The 20,240-nt window shown below is 36.9% G+C and overlaps 3 protein-coding genes and 1 pseudogene across 3 annotated transcripts; 3 read left to right on the top strand and 1 right to left on the bottom strand.

Annotated features, from left to right (window-relative positions):
- The first annotated feature begins 1,301 nt into the window (after positions 1 to 1,301).
- On the top strand, positions 1,302 to 7,892 carry LOC145613856 (uncharacterized). The gene is made up of 6 exons (XM_081668899.1): positions 1,302 to 1,658; positions 1,727 to 1,944; positions 2,044 to 3,373; positions 5,427 to 5,507; positions 5,575 to 5,792; positions 6,227 to 7,892. Exons 1-6 carry the CDS (start codon positions 1,457 to 1,459, stop codon positions 7,601 to 7,603), a joined length of 3,426 nt encoding a protein of 1,141 aa, XP_081525025.1. The 5' UTR covers positions 1,302 to 1,456; the 3' UTR covers positions 7,604 to 7,892.
- A 489-nt stretch (positions 7,893 to 8,381) lies between these two features.
- Positions 8,382 to 11,751, top strand: LOC145614974 (protein NRT1/ PTR FAMILY 5.10-like). Its single transcript, XM_081670053.1, has 3 exons — positions 8,382 to 8,582; positions 8,665 to 8,882; positions 9,933 to 11,751. Exons 1-3 carry the CDS (start codon positions 8,438 to 8,440, stop codon positions 11,295 to 11,297), a joined length of 1,728 nt encoding a protein of 575 aa, XP_081526179.1. The 5' UTR covers positions 8,382 to 8,437; the 3' UTR covers positions 11,298 to 11,751.
- On the top strand, positions 11,345 to 13,990 carry LOC145613043 (protein NRT1/ PTR FAMILY 5.10-like; annotated as a pseudogene).
- A 60-nt stretch (positions 13,991 to 14,050) lies between these two features.
- On the bottom strand, positions 14,051 to 14,775 carry LOC145613042 (bidirectional sugar transporter SWEET4-like). The gene is made up of 3 exons (XM_081668108.1): positions 14,506 to 14,775; positions 14,305 to 14,427; positions 14,051 to 14,185 (listed from the first exon to the last, which is right to left on the bottom strand). The coding sequence occupies exons 1-3, from the start codon at positions 14,773 to 14,775 to the stop codon at positions 14,051 to 14,053; spliced, it is 528 nt and encodes a 175-aa protein (XP_081524234.1).
- Positions 14,776 to 20,240: the final 5,465 nt, after the last annotated feature.

Here is a 20,240-nt window from a genome sequence, read left to right as displayed (position 1 = left end):
TGATTCGCCATTTGTAAATCAATGTACTCGTGACAACTGACCAACGCTGGAGTGTAAATTATTACATTGTGGAGTTTATGAATTACTACTCACATTTTTTTATACTAATACTGGCATACTGATTCAGATATAGTACCTGCAAATTTGTAATGAGAATTTTTTTCATTGTACGGGCTTATTAGATTGCACTATTTTTAAATTTTTTTTTTTTTTCATATTCCTTTCATTGTACTCGGATCCGTTATCTTTTGTCATCCAAATATAGTTATCTTTTGTACTTGAATCTCGTTATCTTTTGTCATCCATGACTGTTTTTTTCTGCTGTAAATTATATTAATATGCACTAAGGCACTTCTGTAATTTGCTTCAAATGACATTTTCCTGTGTTTTCAGATTGTGAAGTATACTTTCCATCCCAGAGGCATGGTCCATGTACCATCCACAACTCTTCGTAAGAAGGTCTTCCAAGCTTTATACAAAGGCTGGGTTTCCTCTGTGATTGGAGCTGTAAGTCTGACTCAAAATACTCTATGTACCCATTTTGTGTTAGGTGCAGATTGTAAATGCTATTTGCTAGTGAATTCAACACTGCTGCAACTGCAAGTTTTCTGATCTTTAAGACTGTAATTATGGCAAGTCATGGTTCTATCGCGCTTCTTGTTCTTAGAGTACCAGACTCCAGGATAGATGCAAAAATTTGTTACAAAGGTATTCATCGGGCTTACATTCATATTCCACTTGCACTCAAACTGTGAAATTTAAGCCATATAAACCAAATATAACTGCAAAATATTGTTTTATCAGTTTAGTGTTGTTCTAGTCTACTTTTGGTGTATATCGAGGGAGTCCTGAAAGGCGATGAGGCAGGAGGGATTCAACCACTTGTAGCTAGCTTACAATTACATTGTTATTCTATTTATGGTTGTATATAGCCCTATTACACATCAGGTTGTGTCTCTTTCAATCCTATTGCATACCACACTTATCTGTATTTGCTGTAGAAGGGTAAATAACATGCTGGGGTTCGCTTATTGTTATCTTCCTCGTCTGGATACCCATCATTGTTATGGACAAGGACGAAATATTACTTTGCGAATTTCATTCTTCCTCGTCTCCCTTTAAAAGGTGTGACTGTTATTATCTCATGGGTCAATATTTATTTATTCTTGGTACCCCACCTTAACTGATTTTCTCCCCAATTGGCCCAATCAAACGATTTTCCTTCAAATCCTTCATCACAGTCAGGACTCAGGAGGGCTGCTGTCAATTATATAAATAAATTTGTGGGGTTGGAATGTCAACTACTCCGTAGCTAGCTTACTTGGTAAAATTTTACGATGAAGTACTCAAAATTCTGGTTTGAATCCTAGTCTGTCCATAGTCTTTGTGACTCTCTGCATCCGCAACCTGCAGATTTTGGCTTGCCTGCTGGGGGAAAGTGGTGTTCTGTATTGTGATGTCAACCTTCAACTCTAAATCCAATGCGGTTGTTGTAGGATCAGCGTCAGCTGAGCCTGAGCTTCTCCCTTACACACCCCTTCTCATGGTGGAACAACAAGAACAAGAAGAAGATACAGTTCCTGGCGCAGTTGACTATAAGCACCGCCCTGCCATCAGATCCAAGAATGGACAGTGGACTTCGGCTTCTTTCATCATTTGTAAGTTTATCAAATTAATACTATTTTTGTTGACTTTGATCAAAATTTAATCAAATTTGTTGTTAAAGGGGTGGAGATGGCGGAGAGGATGGCATACTATGGGATATCAGGAAACTTGATAAGCTATTTAACGGGGAAATTAGAGCAGTCAACAGCAATGGCGGCTTCGAGTATCAATGCCTGGAATGGGGTCGGTTGTTTGCTTACTATATTGGGGGCGGTTATTGCTGATTCTTTTGTGGGCAAGTATTATACAATCGTTGTTTCTTCCTTCATTTACATCTTGGTAAGTTTTCAAGTATGATTGATTGATTATGGAATGTATTGTGTGAATATGCAGTAATATTTCCTATCCAATATTCAACTAATCTGGGTAGCTTACTAGGGGCTGGGCTTGTTGACTTTATCAGCAACGTTGCCATCCCTTACAAGCGACGAGGTTACTTCAGGTTGTTCTCCACATTCACAGATATTATTATTCTTTGTTGCCCTTTACATGGTGGCTGTTGGGCAAGGTGGTCACAAGCCTTGTGTTCAGGCTTTCGGGGCTGATCAGTTTGATGGAGAAGATCCTAAGGAGCACAAAGCTAAAAGCTCTTTCTTCAACTGGTGGTATTTCGGTGTTTGCTTGGGTGGTTTGCTTGGTATCGGAGTCTTGAGTTATGTTCAGGACAATGTTAGTTGGGGCCTTGGATTTGGAATCCCATGCATCATCCTGATACTTGCTCTGCTCATATTTATGGCTGGAACAACGACTTATCGCTATAATATGAAAGTCGAAGGGGAAAGTCCATTCTCAAGGATTGGAAGAGTATTTGTTGCAGCAGCAAGAAATTGGAATGGTACACTTCCTGTGGTTGGTGGCAGAGGAGAGTTTGAAGAAACCGAACCTCATGATAGATCTCAACCATTCAGATACCTAAATAAAGCTTTACTTGCACCTGATGTTGTGAAGAGAGGTGTAAAAGCTTGCAGCAAGAATGATGTTAAAGAAGCAAAGGCAGTACTTAGGTTGTTTCCTATATGGGCAACAACATTGGTTTATGCAGTTGTGTTCTCACAGCCCAAAACTTTCTTCATCAAACAAGGCATTACATTGGATAGATCACTTGGGTCTAGTTTTGCAATACCTGCTGCAACATTAATGTCTTTTAATGGCATCTGCATTATTTCCTTTATCCCAGTTTATGACCGTGTCCTTGTGCCAATGGCTAGAGAATTGACCGGAAAGCCTGCTGGCATATCAATGCTTCAGAGAATTGGAACCGGGTTGTTTTTATCTACCTTTACTATGATTATAGCTGCTGTCACAGAGAAGAAAAGGCTGCAGACTGCTTCTCAGCATGGGCTTATAGATTTGCCTAATGAGACTATCCCAATGAGAATTTGGTGGCTGCTTCCGCAATATGCTTTCTTTGGAATTTCAGAGGCATTCACCATGATTGGCCTGCAAGAGTTTTTTTACGATCAGGTGCCTAATGAGTTGCGCAGTGTGGGACTGTCTCTATATCTAAGTATACTTGGCTTTGGAGGAGTTTTAAGTAGCTTTCTTGTTTTATTGATCAACAAAGCAACCACTAAAGGTGGGGGAGAGAGTTGGTTTTCAGATAACTTGAATCGCGCACATCTTGACTACTTCTACTGGCTGCTTGCTGGTCTTAGTGCCTTCAGTTTAGCTCTTTTCGTGTCTTTTGCAAAGTCATACGTATACAATAAAAACAAGGCTTAGCTCTTGTATAGAAGGTGATTATGCTTCTCATTGTTTTATGGAAATTGTAAGCTGTGAAATTGATATTTTGAGCTGTTAATCAGCTCTACCAAGTTCACATTGTTCTACAGGTAGTTTATTTACCAAATTCACATTATGTGTAAACGTTCCCTTCATCTCAAATATAGTCACATCTAAAGATACCATTTACTCTCAATAATGGCAGGAGACATGCAGACCACATACACATCACCTAAGTTGTCTTATCTTTGATTGGTTCTGGCCACTTGAAAGAATTGACAAGCAATATCTTTGATTGGCAAATTTTGTCAATCTAGTACTTCCTCCGTTTCATTTAACTTGCTCCACTTTGATAACAAAAAACTCACAAAAATTAGTCAAACGGAGCAAGTAAAATGAGACTTAAGGAGTACTCCATAGCATTTATATACTACGTAATATCATTGAAAAATTATATCATTTACTTGAATATATTGTACATTCAATCAAGTAGATGATGTATTTTACAATTTTATTACGAAAATGACTGGCAAAATTTAGGCTTTGTGTACATTGTATGCTTTTACCAAAATATCACTTGATTATCAGTCCTTTTTAGTGCCTTAGACACAACAGATACCTTGCTTTGATAGTCAATTTCAGAAAATGTTGAGCTCAGTCCTTTGTATTAAGCCTGGTGCTGGAGCATGTGTTGGCTAGCCTAATTCGCAACCTACCCAACGGACATGGTTAGGGGCAGGTCCGGCAGGAGGTATTATAAATCTTCATGCCTGTTTTTTCCCTCTGCTAGTCATAATAATATGCACCAATGCGTTTTTGCAGTTTGCTTCAAATGATATTTGCTTGTGTTTTCAGCTTAAGAAGTTTCCTTACAGCACAGAGGCTGGTCCATGCGTCGTCCAAGCTTTATACAAGGGCTGGCTTCAATGGATCCTGTTCTTGTAGGTGCAGAATGTCATAGCTAGTTGCTAGTGAATTCATCAGCACTACTGCAACAGTCTGCAAGTTTACAGGTTTTGTAGATTGTGTATATATGATAAGTCATGGCTCTATTCTGCTTGTAAGAACCAGCCTCTAGGATAGAATTTCTTGAATTTTCATAAAGCATATAATCAAATTCTACTTGCACTCAAAATGTGACATTTAAACCATTAAACCAAATCTAAGTGCATAAATTTGGTTTAAGCACTTTTGTGTTGGTCAATTTTATTTTAGGTTTTTTTTTTTTTTTTTTTTTTTTTTTTTTTTTTTTTTAAATTTTTTTTTTTTTGATGGATGTATAGATAGTCTTGGTGTTTAGCTAGCTGAGAATCACATTGTTATTCAATTCATTGTTATAAATTGTCTACCTCTTTGATTACTATTGCATACCAGTATACCACACTTTCCTTTATGAACAATAGAAGGGTTAACAAGCTGGGCTTTGCTTAGTCGGGTTGTCCGGGTACCCATAACTGTTATGGTCCTTATGGACATGGGCTTGGAATGTTAGTTTGTGAAACTCATTTATCCTCGTCTCCGCTTGAAATGGTGTGAATAGTATTATCTCCAGGGTCACTATCTACTTATTTCTCCTACCCCACCTCAACTGACTCCCCAATCATACGAAGGGGTGCTGCCAACTACAAGTATTTATATATATAAACACGTGGAATTAGAATCATCATAGGGAGTCGAACATGTCAACTAGTCCGTGCCTAGCTTAGTTGGTAAAGTTTTAAAACCACGGATCAAATTCCAATCTGTACACTAAACCTTTGTGATGCTCATATCTCTGTAAGTCAAACTTCATCTGTATCACATAAACTGACACACATACACACCGACACACACTGACAGAGGCAATCTTTCTCTCTGCATCTGCAACCTGCAGATTTTGAGTTGCCTGCTGGTTGAAAAGTGGTGTTTTACATTGTCAATGTCATCCTCCAACTCTAAATCCAATGCTGCTGCAGTAGACTCAGCTGAGCCTGAGCTTCTCCCTTACACTCCCCTTCTTATGGCGGAACATCAACAACGACGACAACAACAAGACACTGTCCCTGGCGCAGTTGACTATAAGCACCATCCTGCCATCAGATCCAAGCATGGACAGTGGACTTCTGCTTCTTTCATCATCTGTAAGTTTATCAAACTACTACCATCTTTGTTTACTTTGATCAAAATTAAATCGAATTTATTGTTAAGGGGTGGAGATGGCGGAGAGGATGGCATATTATGGAATATCAGGAAACTTGATTAGCTATTTAACGGGGAGATTGCAGCAGTCAACGGCAGTAGCAGCTTCTAGTATCAATGCTTGGAGTGGGGTGGGTTGTTTGCTTACTATATTGGGGGCTGTTATTGCTGATTCTTTTGTGGGCAAGTATTATACAATTGTTGCTTCTTCCTTCATTTACATCTTGGTAAGTTTGCAAGAATTATTAATTAGTTGATGATGTGTTTGAAATCGAAAAAGTTAATTACGTAGTACATGAAATAATTAGCTAGAGTACAATATTGCAAAAGCTTTGACTGAAGAGTAACTGCATATAAATATGAATATAGTGAGACTGACTGATAAATTTTTTATGCTCATGGGTATGTTGTAGCTTGATTTATTTTACTTGGAAAGTCTCAGCAGTTGTCTAAAATATGACCACTATCATCCAAGGTATATACTTTTACAATCATTTATCGACTACCATAAAATTAAACCATCACAACCATATGAGATTCGAGATACAACCACACCTACATAAGAATAGAGTTACTTCAATTACATTCTTTAGCAGAGAATGTTGTGTGAATATGCTGTTATTTTTTATCCGATATCTATCTAATCTAGGTGAATTACTAGGGGCTGGGCTTGATGACTTTATCAGCAATGTTACCATCCCTTAATTGTTTCAATCAAGATACTAGCTACGAGGGAACTTCAGGATGTTCTCCCAATTTGCAGATAATATTATTCTTTATTGCCCTCTACCTGGTAGCTGTTGGGCAAGGTGGTCACAAGCCTTGTGTTCAGGCTTTCGGGGCTGATCAGTTTGATGGAGAAGATCCTAGGGAGCGCAAAGCCAAAAGCTCTTTCTTTAACTGGTGGTATTTTGGAGTTTGCTTGGGTGGTTTGGTTGGTATCGGAGTCTTGAGCTATGTTCAGGACAACCTTAGTTGGGGCCTTGGATTTGGAATTCCATGCATCATCATAATAATTGCTCTGGTCATATTTATGGCTGGAACTATTACTTATCGCTACTCTATAAAAGTTGAAGGGGAGAGTCCATTCACAAGGATTGGAAGGGTATTTGTTGCAGCAGCAAGAAATTGGAATGCTACACTTCCTGTGGTTGCTAACAGAGGAGAGCTTGAAGAAACCGAAACTAATGATAGACATCAGACATTCAGATTTCTAAATAAAGCTTTACTTGCACCTGACATTGTAAAGAGAGGTGTAAAATCTTGCAGCAAGAATGATGTTGAAGAGGCAAAGGCGGTACTCAGGCTTTTTCCTATATGGGCAACAACTCTGGTCTTTGCAATTGTCTTCTCACAACCCACAACTTTCTTCACCAAACAAGGCATTACAATGGACAGATCACTCGGGTCTGATTTTGCAATACCAGCTGCAACATTAATGTCTTTTAATGGCATCTGCATCATATCCTTTATCCCTATATATGACCGCGTTCTTGTGCCAATGGCTAGAAAATTGACCAGAAAACCTGCTGGCATATCAATGCTTCAGAGGATTGGAATTGGGTTGTTTTTATCCATCTTCACTATGGTAATAGCTGCTGTCACAGAGAAAAAAAGGCTGCAGACTGCTGCTCAACATGGGCTAATAGATTTGCCTGATGAGACGATCCCAATGAGAATTTGGTGGCTGCTTCCACAATATGCTTTATTTGGAATTTCAGAAGTATTCACCATGATTGGCCTGCAAGAGTTTTTCTACGATCAGGTGCCAAATGAGTTGCGTAGTGTTGGATTGTCTCTATATCTGAGTATAATTGGCTTAGGAGGCATTTTAAGTAGCTTTCTTGTTTCACTGATCAACAAAGCAACCAGTAGAGGGGGGGGGGGGGGGGGGGGGGGAGATAGTTGGTTTTCAGATAACTTGAATCGCGCACATCTTGACTACTTCTACTGGCTGCTTGCTGGTCTTAGTGCCTTCAGTTTAGCTCTTTTCGTGTATTTTGCAAAGTCATATGTATACAATAAAAACAAAGGTTAGCTCATATAAACAAGAAGATGATATCATATTGATATGCTTCTCAATGTTGAACTAAAATTGTAAGCTATGTGCAAAATGTAAAGGTAAGGTATCAGTGACCAATGCTGGGTGAAAATGTAGTTTTGAGTGAATCAGCTCACATACCAAGTTCACATTGTTGTACAACTCTACAAGTAATTTACTACAAAGTACATACCAAATTCTCACAATTTTTTTTTATTATTTTTTTTAGTCCTTTATCTTTGCTTAGTTCTAACAATATTGTACTCCGTATTCGCTATTAAAGGTAAAAAGACATAAATCATACAACATTGTATTCCGTATTTTTTTTTTCCAATTTAATTATGAAAATTTCATTCAATTTTCAACCTTACTCATGATGTCTCACTTAGCTTTTCATGATGTGAGGGCTTTGCTTAGTTTCAACAATCAACACTTATCAATGTTAATCACGGGGGTAACTTCTTTGTTAATATTGAAATGGAGAAAATTTTTGTCAAAAAATTGCAATTTGAATTTTTTTTTTTTTTTTTTTTTTTTTTTTTTTTTTTTTTGCCCAATGCAATTTGCAAAGTTAGGTAGGATTAAACAATAGATTAATCAATAATTCAATACTTAGATTAATTCTTTTTTTTTTTTGACGGGAATACTTAGATTAATTAACTTACTATAAAATGACCATAATCTCTTCACTAAATTATTAATAAACTTTCATTATTGTTTATTATACTCCACTTTTTTATGCTTGTTAAAAATCAATTGTAGATTCCACCTTTTTATCAAAAAATAAAAATCCCTCAATTTCATCCCAAAAAAGATTTCTTGTTGCCAAAAATGGCAACTTCAGCTGATCTTCTCCCATACACACCCCTTCTGACGGCGGAGCACGAAGCCACCGTCCCCGGCGTCGTTGACTACAAACGCCGCCCCGCCGTCAGATCAAAACATGGACGGTGGTTATCCGCTTCTTTCATCATTTGTAAGTTGATCATCAATTCCCATTAATTCAATTCAATTGATGATTTTCCCAGAATTAATTGAATTTATTTTTCAAAATCAAGGGGTGGAAATGGCGGAGAGGATTGCATATTTTGGGATATCTGGGAATTTGATTAACTTTCTAACTCAGAAATTAGGACAGTCAACGGCAATGGCAGCTTCAAATGTTAATGCTTGGATTGGAGTTTCTTTCTTACTTACTATTTTTGGAGCTGTTGTTGCTGATTCTTTTTTGGGAAAGTATTATACTATTGTTGCTTCTTCCCTAATTTACATATTGGTTAGTACTCTTACTTTAATACTATTATTTTGCTTTAATTACCCTTTTGATTATTTGTGTGTTTTAAATTAATTACTTTTTTAACACCCTTTTAATTTGTATGTGTTGATAAGTTGAATCATTGATTGGTATTTATGAAACTAAAGAAAAATTTGTGGGATGCTTTTAAAAGTATGATTTCTTGTTATTAATTTTGTTGTTGACTTGTTGTTATTGATGAGGAATAGGGTGATTGAGAAAAATTGAATCACCTAGACTACTTTATGTTAGTGACTTGGTTTCCTAGTTGGAGCAAGGATAAAATGCTTTGAGAAAACAAACATCTCAAGGCAAATATTGTTGTAGTATAGTGGTATTATGTGATCTTTTTGACAATATATGATGGTGGTTTTGAATGAAAAACATGTTATATTAAACTTTATTGATCCGATTCACGGATAATCTAAGAGGTCCTCTGGATGGAGATTGATTTAAGTGTTCAAGTAGAGGGTGTGTACTCTCTGCAGTGTGCTTAAATGCTTATGCTTTGCATAGGTGTTGACTGCTAAACTGATGACCTTTGATATTTGAAAGGCATAAAATCCAATTAAGAAAAATAAGTTTTTTAGACTTGATTGATTGAATTTTATAATGCTCTTGAAAACACTTAACTGTATTATTCGTTGATAGATACAATTTTGGTTATTGGGGTTAAGTCGTTGATAGTTGAGAATAAATTTGGGGTAGGTTACTCTTCAATGTGGCTAATATGACTTGTGTTATTGTTTAAGAGTCTTCTGCTGAACAAATTTTTGCACTCTCAAATGTGTCTGTGTGAAGTAATTGGTGGTTTATGTGAGGAAACTGATTTACAGTCCTTGAAGATTTAGTCTCCTTCATAAAGTAATGTTACTAACTAACTACTTGTATATAATTATGAAGTATTTTTTTTATGGAGTGTGTGAGTGATTTAGCTTCGTCAAAAAGTGTTATTTTGAACTTAATTAGTATGCTAAAGTACTACGTAATGTATTCCTGTACGTCTCATCTGGATGAATTATCACTTGCCAGGGGCTAGGCTTACTGACTTTATCAGCAACGCTGCCTTCTTTTGAATGTCTTAACCAAGAAAGGAGCATCAAGGGTGCTGAATGTTCATCGCATTTGCAAATAACAATGTTTTTTGCTGCCCTTTATTTGGCAGCTGTTGGGCAAGGTGGACACAAGCCTTGTGTTCAAGCTTTTGGTGCTGATCAGTTTGATGGAGAAGACCTGAGGGAGAGCAAGGCCAAAAGCTCTTTCTTTAATTGGTGGTATTTTGGTGTTTGCATGGGTGCTTTCCTTGGTACTGGGGTTTTGAGCTATATTCAGGACAACCTTAGTTGGGGCCTTGGATTTGGAATTCCATGCATTCTCATGGTAATTGCTCAGCTCATATTTTTGCTTGGAACTATAACCTATCGCTACACTATGAAGAGTGAAGGAGAAAACCCATTCAAAAGGATTGGAAGGGTGTTTGTTGCAGCTGCACGGAATTGGAATGCTTCACTTCCAGTGGTTGGTGACAATGAAGAGGCTCAAGAAATCAAACTCCATGATGAATCTCCACAATTCAAGTTCCTCAGCAAAGCTCTTCTTGGGCCTGAGATATCAAAGACAAGGGTAAAAGCTTGCAGCATGAGTGAGGTTGAAGAAGCAAAATCAGTACTCGGGTTGTTTCCTATATGGGCAACAATATTGGTCTATGCAATTGTCATCTTACAGCCTGCAACTTTGTTTACTAAACAAGGAATGACATTGGATAGATCAATCGGGTCTAACTTTTTCATACCAGCTGCAGCATTACAATGTGCTGTTTATATTTGTATTTTTATCTGTATCCCGATTTATGATCGTGTGCTTGTGCCAGTTGCCAGAAGATTGACCGGTAAGCCTGCTGGGATATCAATGCTTCAGAGAATTGGTACTGGGTTGTTCATATCCATATTTACTATGGTGGTTGCTGCTGTCACTGAGAAAAAAAGGCTGAAGACTGCTTTGCAACATGGGCTGATTGATAGGCCTGATGTTACAATCCCAATGAGTATTTGGTGGTTGCTTCCGCAATATGTTGTGTTCGGAATTGCAGAGGTATTTACCTTGATTGGCCTCCAAGAATTTTTCTATGATCAGGTTCCAAATGAATTGCGCTCTGTCGGGCTCTCTCTATATTTAAGCATATTTGGTGTTGGCGGCCTTTTAAGCAGCTTTCTTGTCTCTGTCATCAACAAAACAAGCAGCAGAAGTGGGGGAGAGAGTTGGTTTTCAGATAACTTGAATCGCGCTCATCTTGATTACTTCTATTGGCTACTTGCTGGTCTAAGTGCCTTAGCCTTGGCCCTTTTTGTGTATTTTGCAAAATCATACATATACAATCAAAACAAAACTCGTTTATAGAAGGTGATCTAATGCTTCCCCATATAGTATGGAATCTGTAATGTTAAATGTATATTCAAGGTCTTTCTAAGATTCTAGCTGGAGGAATGCAGGAATCCAGGCATCAAAGGATGCAAAAGATTCGGAGTCTCTTTGGGTCGTTCAACTGCTTCTCGTGTAGTACCTTGGGGCCAGGTCAAGCTGAGCTAGGCCCTTTTGCTTTCTTGTCAAGATCTATAAAAATGGTCTGGAAACTGATTGAAAGGAGGTTACATGTCCAATAAGTTATTCACATTTTGGCTCTTCTTAGATGCTTAATTCTTGTTAGTATGAATAATTTCCTAACTGTAAATGCAATTTTCTTTACTCATGGTTTCTTAGTAAAGCTCATATTAGTGGTTATATATTCATGAAATGTATACCAAATTTAGTAAGTAGAAATTAATTAAGTGAAATTCATTTGAGTGAATTATTACAGTCAGCTTCCTATTCTATAGATCTCTAATCTCCCTATGTCTTGCATTGGTATTCCCTCCATGAGTTGCGGATGGCCATATGCATGGAAATTGTGCATAAGATATGGCCACATACTTACAATTACAATTTTAACGACATTTAGTTTTTTTTTTTTTTTTTTTTTTTAATTTGTTGTTAAGTTCACTTTTAATTGAAAGAGTTTTCCTACATACAATTTTACTCACGTACTTGATACTTCTCATGGAAGATCAACAAGAAGACACTGTAGCAGGCACCATAGACTATAAGCATCGTCCGGCTGTTCGTTCCAAGTACGGACGGTGGATATCTTCTTGCTTCCTTATATGTAAGTTGAATGTATTAATTTATTGGAAAGGCATGCAATTTCTGTAGTTTTCGAATATGTATATATAAAAAAATTACGTTGTACGAATAATAACTGGTGTATGTATGTATTCTTGTCTGAAAAAATGAAGGGGCGGAGGTGACGGAGAGCATAGCATATTCTGGGATTTCAGGAAACTTGATCAATTTTTTGACAGAGAAAATGAGTCAGTCAACGGCAACAGCAGCTGCTAATGTCAATGCTTGGAAAGGGGTGGGTTGTTTGCTTCCCTTCTTAGGGGCTGCTATTGCTGATACATTTATGGGCAAGTATTATACCATTCTTGCTTCTTCCATCATTTATATCTTGGTTAGTACTAAAAACACTTGTACACTCATTTAGTCATTTTTAATTTTGTATGTATACATGCCATTCTTGAGAAACGGTATCCTTTGTGTTAGTAAATCGATTTTAGTTATACGTACATATGGACTTGAGTTGATTCCGAGTTTGTAGATTTGACAAGATGTACATGAAAATGATGAATTCTAATAACTAATCACATAATATCAGGGGTTAGGCATGGTAAGTATATCAGCAGGGCTACCTTCCCTTAGCAAGGAGAGTTCTGGACGACCACAGATTTTGCAGAAAGTAGTATTCTTTGTTGGCCTTTATCTAGTGGATGTTGCCAGAAGCGGGCACAAGCCGTGTATACAGGCTTTTGGTGCTGATCAGTTTGACGGAGCACACCCACAGGAGAGCAAAGCCAAAAGCTCTTTCTTTAACTGGTGGAGTTTCGGTATTGCTATAGGTGCTTTGCTAGGTCTTGGATTGTTGAGTTATGTTCAGGATAACCTCAGTTGGGGCCTTGGATTTGGAGTTTCATGCATTATCATGGTAATTTCATTGGTCATATTTTTTTCTCGGAACTATGACTTATCGCTACAGTCTCAAAGTTGAAGGAGAAAATCCATTCAAGAGGATTGGAAGAGTGTTTGTGAGAGCAGCCAGAAATAGGAATAATTCTGCACTTCCTGTTGTGTTTTGTGACGAAGAAGAGGCACAAGAACCCCAGGCCCAACCTCGACAGTTGAGATTCCTCGACAAAGCTTTACTTGCACCTGATGGGGAAGGAAATGGAAAAGCTTGCAGTGAGAGCGAGGTTGAAGAGGCAAAGGCTCTACTTAGGCTGTTTCCTATATGGGCAGTAACTTTAATCTTTGCGATTGTCTACGCCCAACATGGGACATTGTTTACCAAACAAGGTGTCACATTAGATAGAAAAATTGGGTCTAGCTTTACATTGCCAGCAGCATCCTTACAATGTGTCATGGACATCACCATTCTTATCTTAGTCCCTATATACAACTATATGATTGTGCCACTAACCAGGAAATTGACTGGAAAACCTGCTGGAATATCAACACTTCAAAGAGTTGGAATTGGGTTTTTCATAACCATTATTACTATGGTAGTTAGCGCTGTCATAGAGAGCAAAAGGCTTAAAACTGCTTCGCGACATGGGCTGATTGATTCGCCTGATGCAACTGTGCCAATGAGCATTTGGTGGTTGATTCCCCAGTATGTCTTGTTCGGAATGACTACTATATTTACCATGACTGGCTTGCAAGAATTTTTCTATGATCAAGTCCCAAATGAATTGGGTAGTGTTGGGCTTGCGCTATATGCAAGTATACACGGCTTAGGAGACTTTTTAAGTAGCTTCCTTGTATCATTCATCAGCAAAGCAACCAGAAGAAGTAGGGAAGGTAGTTGGATTTCGGATAATTTGAATCGATCTCACCTTGATTATTTCTATTGGTTGCTTGCTGGCCTTAGCTCAGTAGAATTGGTTCTTTTCGTATATTTTGCAAAATCATACACATATAACAAAAACAAGGCTCACTAATGAAGGTATGCCATTTAGTTTTCTTTAATTTGCTGTTAAGCTCGCTCACTAAATTGAAGATCAACAAGAAGACATGGTACTCCTCAAGGTGTGGTGATGGGGACTAGGGAAGACTCCCCTCGGTGCAGGAACATAGTACCAAGTATACAAAATCAGCTGTCCTACGGCAAGTATAGCTCCAGCAGAATTGCAAACCTTGACATAAGAAAGATAGATAGGATTAGGATACTATTCCAGGCATTAAAGCGCGCCCAACAGATCTTAAGGCATAGAGAATTGAGATTATTTAGATGTAATGAGCTGTAATTGATTACCAGAATGTAGGGATCAAATACATCGATGCAGGCATATGCACTCCAAATGACTCCGTTACACAAACCAGCAATCGAAGGAGACAATGGCATGTATTTTACACTCTTGGTGTTTATGACCTGGGGCTGTTGTGGCAAACATACAACTTATTTATTCATGTTTTCGTATAGTATATAATAAGACCGTCACATAATTTAACATACCATAACAGTGAAAGGTGCAGCATAGAAAAGGATCCCAACAAAGGTAGACCTCCAAGTATGGGTGTGGAATGCGAAGAGTGTGATGCAAATTAAGGCAAGCAGAAACTCAAGCTCGACTAGTAAGTACCTGCACATTGATTTCTGAATTGCCCTGCTGAAGCTGTCACCGTAATGCGAGTATACGACGAAATAGAAAACATAGAGAGCAACTTCAACGCAGTTGACGGGAGTAAGAAGCATAGTGTGATGGTTCGAATGCACGAATGACATCGAGTAAAACAAGCACGTTAAACAATTGATTAACCCGGCCATAATAGGGTGAAACTTATATTCCTCGTTATGTTTTTTCAAATAAATCCTCCAGATTGTAGGCCTGTTAGATTTAATAGCTATCACAATGTAAGTACTACAGTACTAATTAAATATCAAAGATGAGCCAAAGTAATAAATACGGAGTACATACGCAGAGAGCAAAACAGGAACAAGGATGTAACATTGCCTGCAAAAATTAATGAACGAATCAAAATCAGTCCTCACTAGCACTAATTAAGTGTGTGATTAAAACATAATTACTTATTAGCACTAATTAATTGTGTGATTAAAGAAGGTAAAAAAAAACAGTGGGTTTCTAGTGCGGCTGGCCGCACCATGCGGCAGGTTGTCAAATCAGCAAATGACAAAGTAACCCCCAGACAAAGTAACCCCAAGACAAAAGTAACCCCTGACTGACTTAGTGTAGGGAATATTTCAAGCATTACGATAACCCCAAACTTGAACCCCACTGTGATCATACACTAAAGTACGGTGGCGTTCCAAAGGGAAAGACAAAGAGCAAAAAGAGTCGCCAACAAGTTTTAGGAACTTGTAAACCCAAAAGACAATCCAAAGGACCGTCAACTACTCCATAAGGTCTTGAACCAAACAGGGTCCGGGGATGAGGGTACGAATCCAATCTACAAAAGAAAGGACCCGCCCTATAAAATAGGCCTCTACTTTGTTCTGCTCGTATTCATGTGCGCTTTTCGAATAACATACAAACATTATATTAAACCTACCCTGTTTATCTATGTTGGTTGAATATTAATGCATAAATAAGACTATTATTGGCGATCACTTGAGTTAAAATCACATTAGCCTAAACCAAATTATTAATTATCTTATTAAGCGTGATTTCAAGTACAAATTCCCTTTAAACCTGCATAAAAGGCGTGATCAAGCAATAACAATAAAACATATCAAGCAACATAAGCATCATAATAATAAATAATGATAATAACATGATAAGACATAATAAAGCTTGATAATAATAGCAAGATCCTAGGCATGATACTAACAAGATTAATAACAAATCCTAGCATGTCACTAAACAATAAAGATCGAAGCTTTAAACCTAACATGGTACTAACATGATATTAGAAAGAGTAAAGGCATCCTAAACATGATTCTAGAAAGCATTAAAAACATCCTAACATGATACTAGGAATTAATCAAATCTAAACATGCTTTCTACATTGAAAGAGAGTAATAAGATTACATACTTTGAAGCCTCGTACCTCTTTCTAATAACAAAATACACAAGTTAGTAAACTTCAATGAAAATAATAAAGAATAATTAAAGAATTAAATTGAAATCAAATTAAATAAAGCTTTGACTAGTTTTGGACCAAACCCTCAGAAAATATCAAACCTTGCACGTCTAGGGCGAAGGCAACTTCGAACTTGGCTAAGTGATTCAAGATCTTGTGAATGCGGAATATTGTATTTTATAAAAAGCTAGTTTAGAAATAGGGAGAAAGAATAAGAATTAAGTAATTCTTGAGAGGGAATAGAGAGAATTGATGATGAGAGTTGATGAGAGATGTTGATAAAAGTTGATGAAAGTTGATTGAGAGAATTGATGATTGTGAATGATTATTGAAAACAGGAATTCGGACCCTATTTATAATGAAAATAATCCGGAAAATCATAGAATTTGATAAGGAATAAAACTCCACGTTGTCTCTAACAAACCTACCTTGTCGCCAAAGATTTATCCTGTCGCCAGGCGACAGAGTCTGTCGCGAGGCGACAAGCCTGTCGTTTGGCGACAGAGACAGTTTTTGCGGATTTTGTTTTTATCATATCTTTTGATCTAGAAGTCCAAATAAGTCATATAATATGTCGTTGGAAAGCTCTTGAAGTCTACTTTCTAATGCAATTAGAATCAGATTAAAATATTTTGTAGATAAAAAGATATGGACGAAATAGTGAAAGGGTATCAGCTTTGGATAGAGTTTCGTATATCTTTAATATCTTTTTCGTTATAGCTCGGATTTAATATTATAATATATCATTGGAAAGATAATTTCAAGATCTATCCAACCATATAAAATTTGGATAAAAATTATGACGCACGAAAATAATATCTGACTATCTTTGAACATCTTTAAATTCGAATAGAATTAGGAAAGTTTTAAAGAAGGAAAGTTTATATTCAAATCAAATTCTATGATCTTATCTTTTCAAAAAAGGATAATTAAGATATTTTAGAAACTTATAAAAGCTTCTAATCAATCATAATTAGTTTAGGAATAGGATTAAACCTTTGGACCCTCCTCATGATCATTGGGTCGTAGGTAAAATCCGGTTTGGGCCCAGTTTAGTATTTTGGCCATAACTTCCTCATTATTCATCGGAATTGGGCTTATAATATATCGTTGGAAAGGTCTTTTAAAGCCCCATCCAACTACACCATTATTGAACCCTTATCATGGACCAAAATAAACTGAATTGGACGTTTTCATAAAATAGAAATGGTTTTCGAAAACAGAAAGAAGGATTTTAATAAAAACTAACAGCAACACTTGACTTTTCACACTTTTACCTCATTCGATTATGTTTTGACGTGAAAGGTATTCATCACTGGGTTTGGTTTTGGGGAGACACAAATGGGTGTCTACACTTAGTAACCCTTGACCAAGTAACCCTGACTGACCTAGTAACCCCTGACCTAGTAACCCCTAACCGACCTGGTAACCCCCGACCTAGTAACCCCAAGTAACCCCTAACCGACCTGATAACCCCCGACCTAGTAACCCCTAGTAACCCCTAACCGACCTAGTAACCTCAAGTAACCCCTAACCGACCTAGTAACCCCCGACCTAGTAACCCCAAGTAACCCCTGACCGCCGACCTAGTAACCCGAAGTAACCCCTAACCGTCCTAGTAACCCCCGACCTAGTAACCCCAAGTAACCCCTAACCGTCCTAGTAACCCCCGACCTAGTAACCCCTAGTAACCCCAAGTAACCCCTGACCGACGACCTAGTAACCCCTAACCGGACCACCTAGTAACCCCGGATCTAGTAACCCCTTACCCACCACCAACAAAAAACTACCACCAACAACCACCACCAACGAACCACTACCAACCTAAACGCCTTGCCACTAGCCCCTAACCCGGCCCACAAACAAACTCCGATCCAACCAAACCATTAAAAAAAAATCAAATCAAACAAATACCTTTAGATTTAACAATGGTTTCGAAAATCACTTCAAATATTGTTAAAAAGGCCAAATTTGACCATGAAAATTCTAGATCTAGAGTTTTTTTGGCCGAATTTGGCCTTAAAAACTTTGAACTTGTTTTCCGACGACGGAGTCACCCTCCCAGTGAAATCACTATTTCCGACGAACGAGTCACCGACGAACGAACCATGAAGACGACTATTGATGACGATTGCCAAATTTGTGTTACGTTCTCTGAGAAAATAAGATGAATGTTCTAGCTTGAAGAAGAAGAAAAGAGGAGAGAGAAAGAGAATAGAGAGGAGAGAGAAAGAATTTTAAAAAATAAAAAAAATTGTGGCTGGCCATACCGTGTGGCCAGCCACATATGAAACATTGTGAAAAAAGAAACGTGATAAAAGAAGAAAACACACAAAAAAGTGAGATTAAACAAATTTATAAAAGGGAGGAAAAAAAAAATCATACCAATAATACCAAGAATAGCATGAAGATCCAGATACATCACCATGTTTGTTTAGATAATCGAATTTTATACATTAATAAGTATGTAATCGAATTATGATTGATTAAAAATACTCTGTATCTCATAGAGAGATTGTTCCCTCTAGGGTTTTCTCTTGGGAGAGTTTTTTCTAGCCTCTTTTGCTAGGGTTTTTTTTTTGTTTTTTCTTCAATCCTTCCCTACTTCTCTTCATCTCCTTCATTCTTGATTTTAATTTGTGAATTTTGTAGGGGCTTCCACTGATTTTTACCGGTGGAAAGCCCCAATTTCTCTTTAATTGCTTTCAATAAAAAGATACCTCCTGGTGTTCATGATAGGGATTTTTATTACTTGTTTATTGAAGAATGAAGATCAAAGGTTTCGCAATTTCTACCGGAGTTTAGAAGACCACGGAAGTATATTATTCATCCTAAAAATTATGCATCTGCAGATCTTATGCCGAATTAGAGCAAACTCACAGATTGTATTGCTTCGGATGAAGTTTTTTGTTAAGTGCAATGTTATTTTTAGGGTTTTATATATTTTTGTTGGAATTTTAAATTTCTCAAAAATTGATTGTAAGTGCCGTTTGGCTATTTTATAAATGAAACCTTTAATCTTCTCATTAAAAAAAAAATATACTCTGTATCTCGTAATGTATAAATCAATGTTAATTTTGTGTTTTATTGGTGTTTCGATCCGAAGTCTCTATTTGGGCCTTAGGGGTCCTAATCGATAATCGAGCCCGGACTATTTTTAGCTGGGCTTGTATGTTTTCGTAACCTATATCAATACTATTATTTTAAAACCAGAAGTTGAACAGACACTTGTCCTCTACTTGCTTTTCCTATTTAAAAGAAAAAAAAATTAATTAAAAAAAATAAACTTAAGTCTATAACTAAGGGTGTTCAAAAATCAGTCAGGACCAAAAAGAAAATGACCCACACCAGATCGGACCGAATCAATTGGTTCGGTCTATAGGTCTAAAAACTTATTTTTCCGGCCTTCGGCCTAGTTCAATCCAAAACCCCGACAAAACCAGTCTTCGACCAGACCGATTTTTTTAAAAAATTTATGCATAAAATCTTAGATAGTGGTTAAGATTATTCTTAATAACCTTTGAAAACTTTAATTATATGAGCTTTTTTGTACTTAACATACAAAAAAAAGGCGCTAAAGTAGAGTCGTTGTTCCTTTACTTTTCGGATTTTCCATAATATTATGGAAAATTTGTTGGAAAAAACCTTTTAAAAAAACAAATGCCATATCATTATTAATAAAATTTTAGGTTGATCTAGTGATATGTCCTATACTTTACCTTGTCTTCATTTAATTAAGGTAATCATTTAGTTACTTACCATAAATAATAAAATATTTCACTTTGAATATTTCATAATCAACATGAATAATACCAAATGTAATAAAAGAGGGAGTAATATTTATTACAAAGTACTTCTAATTTTTTATTCTTTTAAACAATGCATGTATATGATTGATGATTAGTATGTTATCGGTAGACAAGTGATCCACCACCCATTAAACCCTGGATCCGCCACAGCTTATTGATAGTCCTTTATTGCCTAATTTAAGTCTCAAAAATGATAGTCTTATTTTCTTTTTCTAACTACGTAATTTTTTACTAAATAAAATTCCCTCCAATTTGCAATAATATTTGTGTAAATTTAGCTTTCTTATGTAAATTTTGCATTTCTACATACTTTTTTTTTTTCTCTCTCTACTTTTTTTGC

This window comes from Chenopodium album, chromosome 25, assembly GCF_948465745.1.
Source record: "Chenopodium album chromosome 25, dcCheAlbu1.1, whole genome shotgun sequence".
Taxonomy (NCBI): Eukaryota; Viridiplantae; Streptophyta; class Magnoliopsida; order Caryophyllales; family Amaranthaceae; genus Chenopodium; species Chenopodium album.
This window is presented reverse-complemented; position numbering and strand designations above follow the sequence as displayed.

Bases quoted from the DNA above. Each gene is read 5' to 3' on its own strand.
- LOC145614974 (XM_081670053.1), top strand. From the start codon at position 8,438: ATGGCAACTTCAGCTGATCTTCTCCCATACACACCCCTTCTGACGGCG. The intron at 8,583-8,664 runs GTAAGTTGATCA...TTCAAAATCAAG, and splicing joins ATCCGCTTCTTTCATCATTT to GGGTGGAAATGGCGGAGAGG. The intron at 8,883-9,932 runs GTTAGTACTCTT...ATCACTTGCCAG, and splicing joins CTTCCCTAATTTACATATTG to GGGCTAGGCTTACTGACTTT.
- LOC145613042 (XM_081668108.1), bottom strand. From the start codon at position 14,775: ATGTCATTCGTGCATTCGAACCATCACACTATGCTTCTTACTCCCGTC. The intron at 14,428-14,505 runs GTATGTTAAATT...TTGCCACAACAG, and splicing joins CTGCACCTTTCACTGTTATG to CCCCAGGTCATAAACACCAA. The intron at 14,186-14,304 runs GTAATCAATTAC...TCTTATGTCAAG, and splicing joins TATTTGATCCCTACATTCTG to GTTTGCAATTCTGCTGGAGC.
- LOC145613856 (XM_081668899.1), top strand. From the start codon at position 1,457: ATGTCAACCTTCAACTCTAAATCCAATGCGGTTGTTGTAGGATCAGCG. The intron at 1,659-1,726 runs GTAAGTTTATCA...TTGTTGTTAAAG, and splicing joins TTCGGCTTCTTTCATCATTT to GGGTGGAGATGGCGGAGAGG. The intron at 5,793-6,226 runs GTAAGTTTGCAA...GTGAATTACTAG, and splicing joins CTTCCTTCATTTACATCTTG to GGGCTGGGCTTGATGACTTT.